The following is a 13,620-nucleotide window of genomic DNA, read 5'->3' on the forward strand; positions in this document are numbered from 1 at the left end:
ATGTCGTATACATAAACACTTATAATAAAACATGCATAGTTGAGTGTTTTACCTTAACAAAATTACATGTGTGTTTGTTTTAGGAAGTGCTTCAAGATAAAACGGTTTGAAGGAAAAGTGTTTTAGTTACTCTTATGTAATTGTGTTCATGTCGTATACATAAACACTTATAAAACATGCATAGTTGAGTGTTTACCTTGAAACATTACATGTGTGTTTGTTTTAAAGAGTGCTTCATGATAAAACAATTTGGAAGAAAAGTGTATAGTTACTTTCAAGAACATAAATAGGTTGGTATGACCATGTAGCTTATATAATTATTTTCTGAAGGTATTGTTATGACTCATATCATTGTGCGTTGAATTACGTCACTTTCGGTAATTGTCTAGTTTGCATATATACCATAATTGTTACTCACAAGTGTTTTATTATATTGTACAAATGTTTTTAATCACAACTGTGTTTTCAATTAAAACGGTGTGTTTTAATGAAAAACATGAAAATACTTCCAAGATTTACAGTGTGGTTCGAATAATCGTAGGAAATACAACTGAATCATTTCATTAATAATTCAAGAGTGATTATATAGCATGTTTTTCAAGTTCGTTTTCGTACTTATTACATGCCTTCATCCGGATTTTTTTGGCGGTCCAGTTAGCCATGTGAGCATTAATAACAACAGAGAGGTTCAATTATCAAATAAATTCCCGGAACTACTTTCGTTTGCTTTGAGAAAGTTTATAAAAAAAATGACAATTATGATGATGTCAATATTTTATTAAATGTTTCCAACGACACACAAATCCAATTTTACAACAATACATGCCAAAACAACTCGCATCGTTTACATGAGCTTGTCAACCAAAAATGAAATTCAAACAATCGATAAATTTGTCCAGAAGCTCATTCAACTCGACCGGTAGTATGTCTTCGAGGCGCCGCAATTCTCCGGTATTCTGAGTTAGCCACTCGTACAGGGACGGACATCACGTTCGGTGGTTTCAAGGGTACTTTGATTCTGGTGTGCTTTTATAAAACCATCCACTTCGTCTGGTACTTCATTTTCCGGTGCTGGTCCAAGAATTTCATCAAGTTAGTCCTGTTCTGTCGACCGCAACCACTGCAATATCCATTTCGTCTGCTGCATCCATTATCGTCTGCAGGTTGTCAAGGGAGCCGGTTAACAGGGTATGTAAACATATTCATCCGCAGTGCCAAATGTATAGATTAACGCGATTGCATGCAAAACTGTGTTACTGCTTATGAGAAATGTACCTTTTACCAATAAGAATTAACCTTTAAACATTAAGATATAAACCCTGTATTCTTTATGTTGTTAAAGGCATGTAATACTGAACATACTAAATTGAGGTGCTTGAAGTGTAAAAACCACATGCTTTGAAACCAACAAGTTATATCTTCTGTATATATATATTAATTGTTGATAAGTATATAATTGAAATGATGAGTGATGTTTCTGGCAATAGCTTCATTATTCGATAAGCAGGCGCTCTTTATAATTAATCGTCATTTGAATCTAATCGAGTATATTAGTGTCAATAATTCGGTTTGTGTTATAAACAATATATTATCTCTGAAGTTCATGACTGATTGTAGTGATTAGGTAATTTAACTTAGCCCCAATGTCATTGAAGCAGAGATTTCAAATATATAAACATATAATTCATTCCTTTATTAAAATGTATGTCGTCATGTGGAATAGTTTGGATTGAATGTACTTCAGGAAATTCACATCTTGTATTCTATGTTGTGTATTCGTAAGCAACGAATTTTCTGATTTTTTTTTATTTTTGTCATCTATATTGTCATGGGGGAATTTCGTCTTGTCTCTATCTATACACGACTGCTTGTGGTACAGGAACGGAAAGTCACTTAAACTTCAGAGTCAAATAGACATATACAACGAAATACGTTTTAACTCTCGTCTTTAGTAGGCCGGTCGAGTATTCTATAAGGCACAACGCCCTGGGGAAAAGTTTGGGGACTCTCTCGCTTCGTGACCGTCTTGTCGAGCACCTTAACCAGACTGACTTAGACTACGTTTATTACTAATCAAAATTCAACCAATCACAAGGAAGTATAAAGACTATAGGGCGTAACCTTCAATCATACAACAGCCAATCACACGAAATACTGGACACGTCATATCTACTGATAACCGTTCGCTATATTAATAAACTACAAATACCAAACTGTCAACAATAGTAGTCAGACTGGCGACGTTTATATCGCAATTAGTTCCATTCGCTGAGTCAAGTTCTGTCCAGGGCTTCGTATAAGCTTAAATGTTGACAGATTATAGAAATGTGTTAAATGATATAAACCAGCTGTCCACTATAACTCAACTATAAGTCGTATCGGTGACCATCTTTAGACAAATAGAAATAAATCATGACAGTATGGTCAATATATTTTATTTATTGAAAGCATATACTAGTGTAAATACAGTTCATGACGTAATGTTTATAATCCAGATTTACAAATAGGCCATGTCAGCTCGTAAACATTACTTTCACATGATTTACTGCGACTACTAAGAAGACAGTGTAAATGTAACAGATGCTTGTATGATGGTTTCTATGGATCGTTATTGCGATGCGCTAGAGTTACATGTATATATCGCAATTTCTGTTACAGTTTGTTTTCCTAATAGCTGATATCAGTCAGAGAAATTTTGTGTTTAGAAGATGAATATTCGACGACGAAAGGTTTTTTTTAGCACTGATGACTGCTGCTGTCGTTATAACGGTACGTACAACTTTGAAAGAGAAACGTGTTTTGTTAAACAGGGAGAGTCCTAAAGCAGCAATACGAAAACCAATTGGTACATTAAAACCGCACCCTTATCCGGTTGTGCCGAAGATAGCGCATTTCACTCTTATAGGAAGTCTGAGGTTTCAGTTCTATCATTTGGTATGTCTGATCAGCGTTTACAGGGTTGTTAAACCACATCGTATGTGGTTCCATACAGACAACGAGCCAAAGAACAACGAATTCTGGGAGGAAGCAAAACGTATACCGATATTAGAAGTGATCCATTGGCCAACACCGGACACTGTGTTCAATAATACACTGTCGAATGCATGGCACATGAGTGACGTTCTTCGTAGCCAAAGTGCTTGTTAAGTACGGGGGGTTCTATTCTGATCTTGACTACTGGTTTATACGCCCAGTAGACCACCTCTTTCATTACGATTTCGTTGTAAACGACTGCGGTGGTGGGATGATATGCAGCAGCATATTTTTCACTCGAAACACCTCCTTAATTATGAATCTCTATTACGAAAATTATAAAAATTATAAGCCAGGCTGTTTCCTGTGTTATGCAACAGAAGCACTAGCCCGTCTTGTCTCAGAACACCCAGAAGCAGCACATGTTGAGGTAAGGACGCTTAAATCGACAAACTGGGTTGAACAATATTTGCATCCAATGAACTGGAACAATGAACTTGTATTTTTTAGAACATTTCATTTCACAATAAATGCGTTTTGTTGATAATATAATTTTTACTTGTCTCATCATCTAAGTGGTTTATGATAAATTAAACTATGAACATGTGTACTGATAATTTAATTGTTTGGTGCGTTAAGGCTTGGGTAAAAGACATTGTCTCGTGTAACAGTTTTAGAAGTTAAGTTTCTCGGGTACCTTTTGCGTATTTCTCTACAAAAGCTAAGTTTCCCGGATACATGTCGTGCGTATCTACAAGAAAATTAAGTTGATGCACCATAAACGACTAGCCGCGTATAGATCTTATTTACTTTATTACTCTGCTAGCAGTATATAGACCTATTTTAGTACAGTATATATTCTAGACTGGCGCAGTCGGGCGATTAATTTGTTTTTTGTTGTTTAAATAAAATTAAAAAAAATCGCGAAATGGAGGTGTTAGCTGTAACTGTGAAATGCGTTTATTCTGCAGGAAATTCATTGCTATTAAATATTCATGAATTCCCACAGGTAAACATGAACATGGTAAAGGTCACACTGCAGACATAACATGGCGGCACGTTGAAATTCGAGTTTGTCGTAGTCGTCGTTTCTAATTCATCACAATTTGTAAAAAAGTAACTCGTACTGGTCGTAGAATTAAAAAAAAATCTAAAATAAATCTGCTACAACAAGCCGACGTCTTCTCGGTCAGAGATCAGTTGAAGAGACGTTGTGATTGGCTTAGATGATTGTCAATTAGAACATCATTAACATAATTACCCGACGGGTTCCTGCAGTGTCGATAGAGGGTCATGCAGAATAAACCAGTCGGGGTGATTTCACAGTTACAGGGGATTTCGCGCTAAAACCTCCATTTCACGATTTTTTGTATTTTATTTGAACTACAAAAATAAATTAATCCCCCGACTGCGCCAGTCTATGTATATGCATATATGCTGGGATTTATTACTATCGCCGGGTAAAAAAATATCTATCGCGTATATATTGCGTATCTATCGCAATATAAAACGTACAGTCATAGTTATTTTTGTTGCGTATTTAACTATTAACAGTTTATTTATTTTAACAATAAAATTGCACTTAAACTGAGTTAAACTGAGCTATTTTGATTTGGGAAGTTAATGAAATAACGAACTTCATGGGTCTATATTTTACAAACTGCAAAGATTCCATGTTATCTTAGTATTTGTTTCTATGTTCTACGTTTTCTCAACTTATTGCTTGGCAATATAATGCTATTGATTGGAATTCAATTACGATGTTCAGATTTGTACTAATAATATTATAGTTCTTTTTTGTTATATCCTAGGGCAATTCTAAATATGCAAATATGCTCAAGTACCCTCAGCATCCGCGAACTCAACCTAAACAAAGTAGGTTAACACACGCTATAGCGTGATAGGTTATGATATCAATACAGCATTGACCAAATTGGAGAATGCCAGTATTTTGGACAACATTGAGACGTTTTGGCTCGATCAAATATGCATGCCTGTCCATTGCAAATTTCACAGAATTATAATTGTAATCATACCGTACAAAATTAATGCGAAAATTAGTTTTAAAATGTCATGACCATGTATTGAAATCGTGCCATGTCATTTTGTATTTTGTACTTGTTTTGGGTATAAATATAACTCCTAATTTATTAAAGAGACTATGAAATAGCGTCACAAGTACTGAACCTAAAAGCTTTGTTTGTCTTTTTCATGCGTAGGTATCTCATCAGACAGAGTGTCTGTCCCAAATCCCCATCAAAATCCAAATTCTGCAAAATCCGCTTATAGTAGAATTAAACATTACTGTGTGTTTCCATGGATACTTGAGCTCAATTTGTGTTGTTAGTTTGGCTACGAGAAATGAAGATGATGTCTACCGATAAGCGTGTGTATGTCTATTCTCACTGCAGTGGACTTCTTGCGCATAACAGTAGAACATAACCTTGGAAAGTCTGTGTTTGGAAGATGCATGTTCGAGTACAAAGATTTGTCTTCTTAGCATTGGTAGCTTCTTCTCTCATTATAACGGTACATACAGCGTTGAAGGAAGAACGTTTTTATTATACATGAAGAATTCAAAAGCAGCAATACGGAAATTAATGTGAACCCTAAAAGCGCACCCTTATCCAGTTTTGCGCATTTAACTCTTGTGGGAAGTCTGAAGTTTCAGTTCTATCATTTGGTATGTCCGATCAACGTTTCCAGGGTCGTGAAATGTATGTTATTTCATACCGATAACGAACCAAAGGACGACGAGAACTGGGATGAAGCAGAACGTATACTAATTATAGAAGTGGCCAACACCAGGCACTGCGTTCAATAATACACTGCCAAATCTAAGTCGCATGAGTGACGTTTTTCTTAGCAAGGTGCTTTACAATAGATTTTATTGTGATTTTGATTTCTGGTTTATACGCCAAGTAGACCACCTCTTCCATTATAACAGCATGTTTTTCATTCGCAACTTTTCCTTGATTATAAAAAATACAGGCCAGATTGTGCAACAGATGCACTAGCCAATCTCGTCTAAGAACACACAGAATCAGCTCATATTGAAGGATCCACTGAAAACAACTGGACATAACTTTGCATCCCATGAACTGGAGCAAACCCTGTTACAGTATATTATTCTGTTTCCAAGAACGATCTTCCTCATTGGTCGATTGAGAAAACATCAAAACAAAGAACAATTTGAATGAAATTGCCAACTGTGATAGCAGATCATATCGGTGTAAATGATATGTTCACTCCACATCTTACATATATAATGATTGTTGAGTATGTAATTGAAATTATGCGCGATGTTCTTGGTGAAAGCTTTGTTAAATATTTTACAGGCGCTCTGTGTTCACTTCCGTTTGTAATTGAGGATAGTATTGTCAATAATTTGATTTGTGTTATAAACAATATATTATCTCCGATGTCCCTGAAAGATTGCAGTGATTAGGTAATTTAACTTAGCCTAAATGTTCTTGGGGCAGAGGTTTTAAATATATAAACATCCAATTCACAATTCATTCTCTTGGTAAAATGTATGCACAATTTGGACTGAATGTACTTCAGCAAAATCACACCTTGCATTATATGGTGTGTATTCCTAGGCAACAAATATTTCGACTTTTGATTTTTACATCCATATTAGTATATTTGATAGATTTTTAAATTGAAAACATATGGTAGTGTTATTACAATCCATGACACAATGACTATCATACAGATTTAGGATTATGCTATGCCAGCTCGTAACCATTACTTTCACATGATTTACTGCGACTACTAAGAAGACAGTGTAAGTGTAACAGATGCTTATATGACTGGTTTTATGCATCGTTATTGTGATGTACTAGATATATATATATATATCGCAATCCTGTTACTGTTTGTCTCCTAATAGCTGATTTCAGTAAGAAATATCTGTGTTTAGAAGATGAATATTCGACGACAAAAGGTTTTCTTAGCATTGATGACTGCTGCTGTTGTTATAACGGTACGTACAACTTTGAAGGAGAAACGTGTTTTGATAAACAGGGAGAGTCCTAAAGCAGCAATACGGAAACCAATTGGTACATTAAAACCGCACCCTTATCCGGTTGTGCCGAAGATAGCGCATTTCACTCTTGTAGGAAGTCTGAGGTTTCAGTTCTATCATTTGGTATGTCTGATCAGCGTTTACAGGGTTGTTAAACCACATCGTATGTTGTTCCATACAGACAACGAGCCAAAGAACAACGAATTCTGGGAGGAAGCAAAACGTATACCGATATTAGAAGTGATCCATTGGCCAACACCGGACACTGTGTTCAACAATACACTGTCGAATGCATGGCACATGAGTGACGTTCTTCGTAGCAAAGTGCTTGTCAAGTACGGGGGATTTTATTGTGATCTTGACTTCTGGTTTATACGCCCAGTAGACCACCTCTTTCATTACGATTTCGTTGTCAACGACTGTGGCGGTGGGATGATATGCAGCAGCATGTTTTTTACTCGCAACACTTCCTTGATTATGAACCTCTATTACGAAAATTATAAAAATTATAAGCCAGGTTGTTTTTTATGTTATGCAACAGAAGCACTAGCCCGTCTTGTTTCAGAACACCCAGAATCTGCTCATATTGAAAAGGGTACACTAAAATCAGACAACTGGACAGAACTTTATTTGCATCCCATGAACTGGAGCAAACCACGTTACAGTATATTATTCTATTTCCGGGAACGACGACGATTCGGTTTCCCGTTGGTCGATCGAGAAAACATCAAGACAATGAACAACACTGTTGGAGAAATTGCCAGATACATTTACTATGGTCAAGCAGATCCGATCGGTATAAATGACACGTTCACTCAGTGGTTCGAACAACCGCAAGAAATACAAGTTAATCCTTTCATTAATAACCCAACAGTGATAACATAGCACATGTTTTCGAAATCGTTTTCGTATAAACTAAACGTACTACATTAAAACAACAATGTTCGACGTCTAGAATCAACAAGTTTAAGTTACATCTTCTATATTTAAATAATTTATCTGATAAATCATACAATTTATGCATACAATTTATTCACTTGGTTAAAATTAAACAACAGGCATCAATATATTCGACCTTATATATTTGATTTTTTTCATCTATATTATTTTATTGGATGATTACATACACACAGTTTTATAAAAATTACATATCTGTTTAATATATGGTATTAGTGGGTCCCATTTTGAGGTGTTGAGCATTTTGTTGTTTATTTGCAATAACATGACCACATTGGTACATTCTCTTTACATATGTTAGCAAACCCTTAACGTTGGATTTCATGTCATTTAATTTAATTTACAGTGGTAGAAGTGTTTTCATAATAACAGACTAATAACATTCACTATCAGTGATTCATCTGGACCTGAGAGTATTATACTTATTCGGCTTGGTGGATTTATTAATTTTCGTCAACTGAACAAAATATTTCTCTAGAGGAAAACTGTTTATTACCATTCATAGAATAGATGTTCTATCATGACAAAATGTACACATTTCTGTAGGGAATTTTCCTGGATTTATTTTATGATGTTTCTCAGACGTTTAACATTGGAATGCCTTCGTTTTACTGTCAACTGACAGTTTCATCATTAATTTATTTTCTTTCAGTCTAAAAAAGTCTAGGTTCAAAATCTCTTCAGTTTTCTTTTGCACTTACCGAGGAAAATCCTTTATTTTTCGGCTATTTTTTTTTACTCTGTTTTGTAAACAAGTCAACTGGTTTTTGGATTCCTGATATTGATGAACATATCTCATCAATACCATGATTTCTATGCTGCAATTTGTTTTAATGGCATCCGCAAGATCAATTCATTTTTTAAATTAATGAAAATTACCCATAAGCCATTGTTTCTCATTGTAAAATTGCCTTCTCCATCAGACAAATCTAAACAAGTCTATTTATATCTTTTGCAGCTATATCCCTATAAAATATAGGTTTGTCCCTATTTTTATATTTTCATTGTTTTATATGATCTGATTTTTAGTGTCACTCTTCCAAATGCCAAATTATTCACACAGGATGTCTGTACAGTTAATCGGTCATAGTGTTGTTTTTACATTTGAAGATGTCCCCCCCCCTCCCCTATGTTTTCAAGCAGTTTTTCAATAAATTACTGATATGAATGAAACTTGTCTGGATTCACATAATTTTTACCCCAATAATAGCATGTTTTTACATGATATGAAGATCTGGCATCCCAAAACCCCCTTGTCCCAATGATTGTTTCTCGAGCATTCTTGTCTCTCCTTTTCTCATAAGAATTCGAACATTTATTTAAGTCTCTTGTATTGTATCAATTCCGTTTACGATATTGGTATAGATATCCCATACGTTTTCTTAATTTGGACTTTGCTAAATAATTTCCAATTTTCCATGATTTTCGAACTCCCCAGCATTAAATAGCTCCTTAGCAGAATCACAATTTGAGAAGAAACAAGATCTGCTTATGATGCTACCTTTATTTATTTAACGAAAACATTGGTTCCGTCTATTTTTTATTGTTGATCTAATAGCCAACAACAGGATTTAAAGCGCCAGAACAAAGTCGACAGGGAATCGCCCTGTCTTACTCCCTTTACTTCCACTTCACAATACCCCGTACTGAACCCGTTGTTCATAACACAGCATTCAACATTAGTATATGAAGACTTTACCCATTTCTGGAACTGTGGATCGAACTGAAAATGTTTCCTAAACCCTAAAAAGATACGTCAAACCGACCATGTCAAATGCTTTTTCGAAGGTAAACGTTATTGCCGCACTATTAAACTGATCTGAATAGTGGCATGCCTCGTCAATCAGTCTGACGGAGTCATTTGAAAAAAAGCTCTTGCGTTTCCCCAATTATATTAGTATGGTTTTAATTAAAGCATACTCATGTGTAAATACAGACCAAAACGCAGTAACTATCATCCAGAATTACAAATAAGTCGTGGCAGCTGGTAACAATTATTTTCACATGACTTATTACGACTAGTAAAAAGAGAGTATAAATGTAATTTTACTGAGCTACTTACGATTGCGAATCATATGTTAATTTTAGCTATCCTGTAGTGCGCGTAAGGTCATGTATTTGAAATTTCTCGGCCGAAATTTGTTCGAGCATCGTAACAATTTTTACTCTTATTTGGACATGAATGTACAAAATAAATGTTCATTTGGCATGGTTGCGCAACTGTTTTATTGAGTCTGAAATTATCATATTATAGCAATTAACATCGTATAGTGTGTTATTATTGCGAGTTGATGTATTTACTATTACCCGCCTCGAAGCACGTCCGGGTGCCCGCAGCAATTGTTATCGCCCTAGGCATCAAGCAGGGAAGTGGAGATTGGAAGTTGTAGTTTGTGAACATGTCACATATCTTATTAGTCAACATTTTTCGTTTGGTTGGCAATCAGGACCAAACTACAAACTATGTAACACAGTGATGTTAAAACTTCTCTATGGTAACTGTCGTTTTCTCACATGATTCCTGTCAAGTCTAGTGATGATATATATAAAATATATATATAAAATAGTAAAAGTGGGTCAGTAAAAGTCTTATTTCCGATTGAGTAAAGACTCCAGTGAAACTTACATGTCAGCTGTATCAAATGAAAGAATGGGTGAATGTAATCAAGCGTCATAATTATTAACATTATTACATTTAATTTAGTGAAAGCTCCCGGGTCCGATAATATATATAGAGAGAGAATGGTAGGTAGGTAATTGTTGTTCATGGTAATTATTCAATATAACAGGACGTTTCGGACACAGTGTCTAGTCTCAATGATAGATATGCATAAATTGAGAGATCGTAGAAAAATAGAAAACATAAATAATACAATACTACATCCGAGATGATGTCACCAGGAAATTATATACTTGTCGTACGTGTACACAGTACCCCAAACGTAGACGGGTTTCTAGAAAGAATTGTTGAATTTGTTTGGAATTGGAAAGCCACTCTCTTTCTATTTCACATTAAGCATCATATCACATTGTGAATTATATTAAAGTAATAAAACATTACATATTCGCATTGTGTGTCAATGTGTGGGAAATAACATACCCGCAGTAGTCGTGTTTATAGTGCACTGAATACAGATTATAATTTCCAATTTATAATCTGTATAACAATTATCATAACTTCAGTAAACGCTAATAATATATTGTTTTTATTTGTTATGTATGATACATCCTTATATTATTTTATATTACAGGAGGTGTGAAATTATGATACATTGCTAACTATTTTTATGAGTATTTGTTAGAAGAGTTGCATAGATTAAATAAATAAATTGTTTTATTTCTGACAATCATCTAAGTATACAAACATGTTCACAAGGAATACAACTTGAATTAAACGTGTTCAATAACCTGGTCTCAGGGCGTAACAAGTAGTAGTTTACTTGTCATTAGAGTATGTATTACCAGTTACTAAGCATGCAACTATGGAAATTCGTTAAAGTTGAGATGAAAATACGATGATGTGTTTTGCGTTGATACGGAAATGAAATAAATATTAAAATGTTCGATCATTCTGTGTCTTTTATTGTTAACTTCGGCTCACCAGTTGGTAACAGTTTGAACTTGATCGTCAGATCTCAATCGTATAATAATGTTGATCGTATAACCCAAGGCATTCAGTCAATGTAATATTCACAATTTTGATTTCCAATTTATTCATCACCTGTTCGTAGTCATTGACATTTAAGCATCACATCAGGGAGATGTGTGGTTGACAATGTCAAACCCCTTGTCGATAGCCATGCCAATTCCTTCGCAACTAGGTGTTTTGTTAATATGCTGTCATTGTTGTAGTCCATGGCCAGACAAATGAAGACAATGGTAAAATTAATAGTCGCCAAGTATTCCTACGTATTTTCCATCGTGACAACGCAATTTTACTGGAGGGTTTAGTACATAACGTTCTGCGCGAATGTATGTCTCGGACTGAGTAATTTCGTTGCCCCAATAAACATGCATGAGGTGAATAAACAAATGTGTATTACTGGGATATGTTTTGCAATGTTTGCCCGTTTGGTCCAACTGGTATAGTTTGCATCTACTTTCGGTCAATATGGCATTTGTTTTGAGAGTTTATTAAATTTTGTATTTGCATTATTGGCATTTGAATATTTTGGAATTTTTCAATGCATCACGCAAAAAGGCCCTCGGGCTGCTACATACATTGCACAACATGGTGAAAGGGCAATATTGTGACTAGCACTTTACTAGTATGTCTGGTTTTAGGATTTTATGAGTAGACAAAATTTCATCTTTGCCGGCCAAGGATCATTTATTCGGCCAAAGTCTCAACATTAATCCTTGGCAGATTTCATCACAATTTACTGTATGTCGCACGCCCTCAAGCAATTATAAGATTCACTCGGGCTCATTTGCATTACCCAATCAGAACTCACGATAGAAACGACACATACTACTACTTGGTAAAATCAAAATAGTGGAATATTTAAATCAACGAACTATGAACTAGTTTACTGACCATCAAAATTTATGATACAGCAAAGCTGATTGGTGGCGCCAGCTTCTTGGCGCGCCCAATCAAATGACTCAATTTAACTGCAGTGAAATACAGTTTTTCCTAACACGATCACGTACAGGTTCGTGGGCCGGTTATGAATGGCCGGTATTAGCGAAACCGTGCGATTCGGACGATGACAAAATATGAACAAGAACATTTGCCTACTTTGGGGGATGGGGTTATGTGATGCAACAACTTGTTTTGCATTGACAAATTTAAGCTGGCACTAGTATAATATAACTTAATAATATTCTATTGTTTTGACCACGTTGGCAATATCAATTGTAACATAAAACAACACAAATATTTATACAAGCTATTCAGCTCAAGTAAATTCAATGTCATGTGGATTTGATTTAATAGTTGAATCACAGTTCAAATATTGTAGTTAAAATAGTAGTTCTATGCAATTTAAATTGAATTTAATGTATTGTATATAGTAAATTGTATTCAGGATTGCGATGACGGGATACAGTGTGTTGATACATTTATCAGAGGGAATATCTTCTCTCTGGGGTTCTCCACACGTGTAAGGGGGGAATATCGTCTCGTCTCTATGTTACGTCCCCTTGAGGTACGGGATCGGGAAAGTCACTTAAACTTTACAGTCAAATAATACACACACAACGAAATACGTTTCAACTCTCGTCTTAGTCGGTCAGTCGAGCACTCTATAAGACACAGCGCCCTGGGAAAAAGTCCCCAAGACTATCGCAAGGCTGACCCAAGACTCTCTAGACTGCGTCAAGACTGCCCCAAGACTGCGTCTGTCCTGGGGTACTCGCCAAGACCAACTAAAAACTCTTTATTCACTTTCAAAACCTTAACCATTTACAAAGGAGTTTAAAGACTCTAGGGCGTAACCTTCACACATTCAACCAATCACACTAATTACTGAACACGTCATATCTTTTGATTAATCGTTCACTACATTAATAACTGCGAATACCAACTGTCAGAAATAGTAGTCCGAATAGCGACGGTTATATCGTAATTAGTTCCAAATCACTAAACCAAGTTCCGTCCAGAACCTCGCATGGGCCTAAACGATGACAGACATAACACAGCCATCCGCTAGTAATCA

At 35.4% G+C, this 13,620-nt stretch overlaps 1 protein-coding gene across 1 annotated transcript; it reads left to right on the forward strand.

The window, feature by feature from the left end:
* The first annotated feature begins 2,745 nt into the window (after positions 1–2,745).
* LOC146738959 (uncharacterized) lies at positions 2,746–9,133 on the forward strand. The gene is made up of 3 exons (XM_085503987.1): positions 2,746–3,136; positions 3,354–3,403; positions 6,899–9,133. The coding sequence occupies exons 1-3, from the start codon at positions 2,746–2,748 to the stop codon at positions 7,886–7,888; spliced, it is 1,431 nt and encodes a 476-aa protein (XP_085360113.1). The 3' UTR covers positions 7,889–9,133.
* The last annotated feature ends 4,487 nt before the right edge of the window (positions 9,134–13,620 follow it).

Source organism: Saccoglossus kowalevskii, chromosome 9, assembly GCF_978046115.1.
Source record: "Saccoglossus kowalevskii chromosome 9, keSacKowa6.1, whole genome shotgun sequence".
Lineage (NCBI taxonomy): Eukaryota > Metazoa > Hemichordata > Enteropneusta > Harrimaniidae > Saccoglossus > Saccoglossus kowalevskii.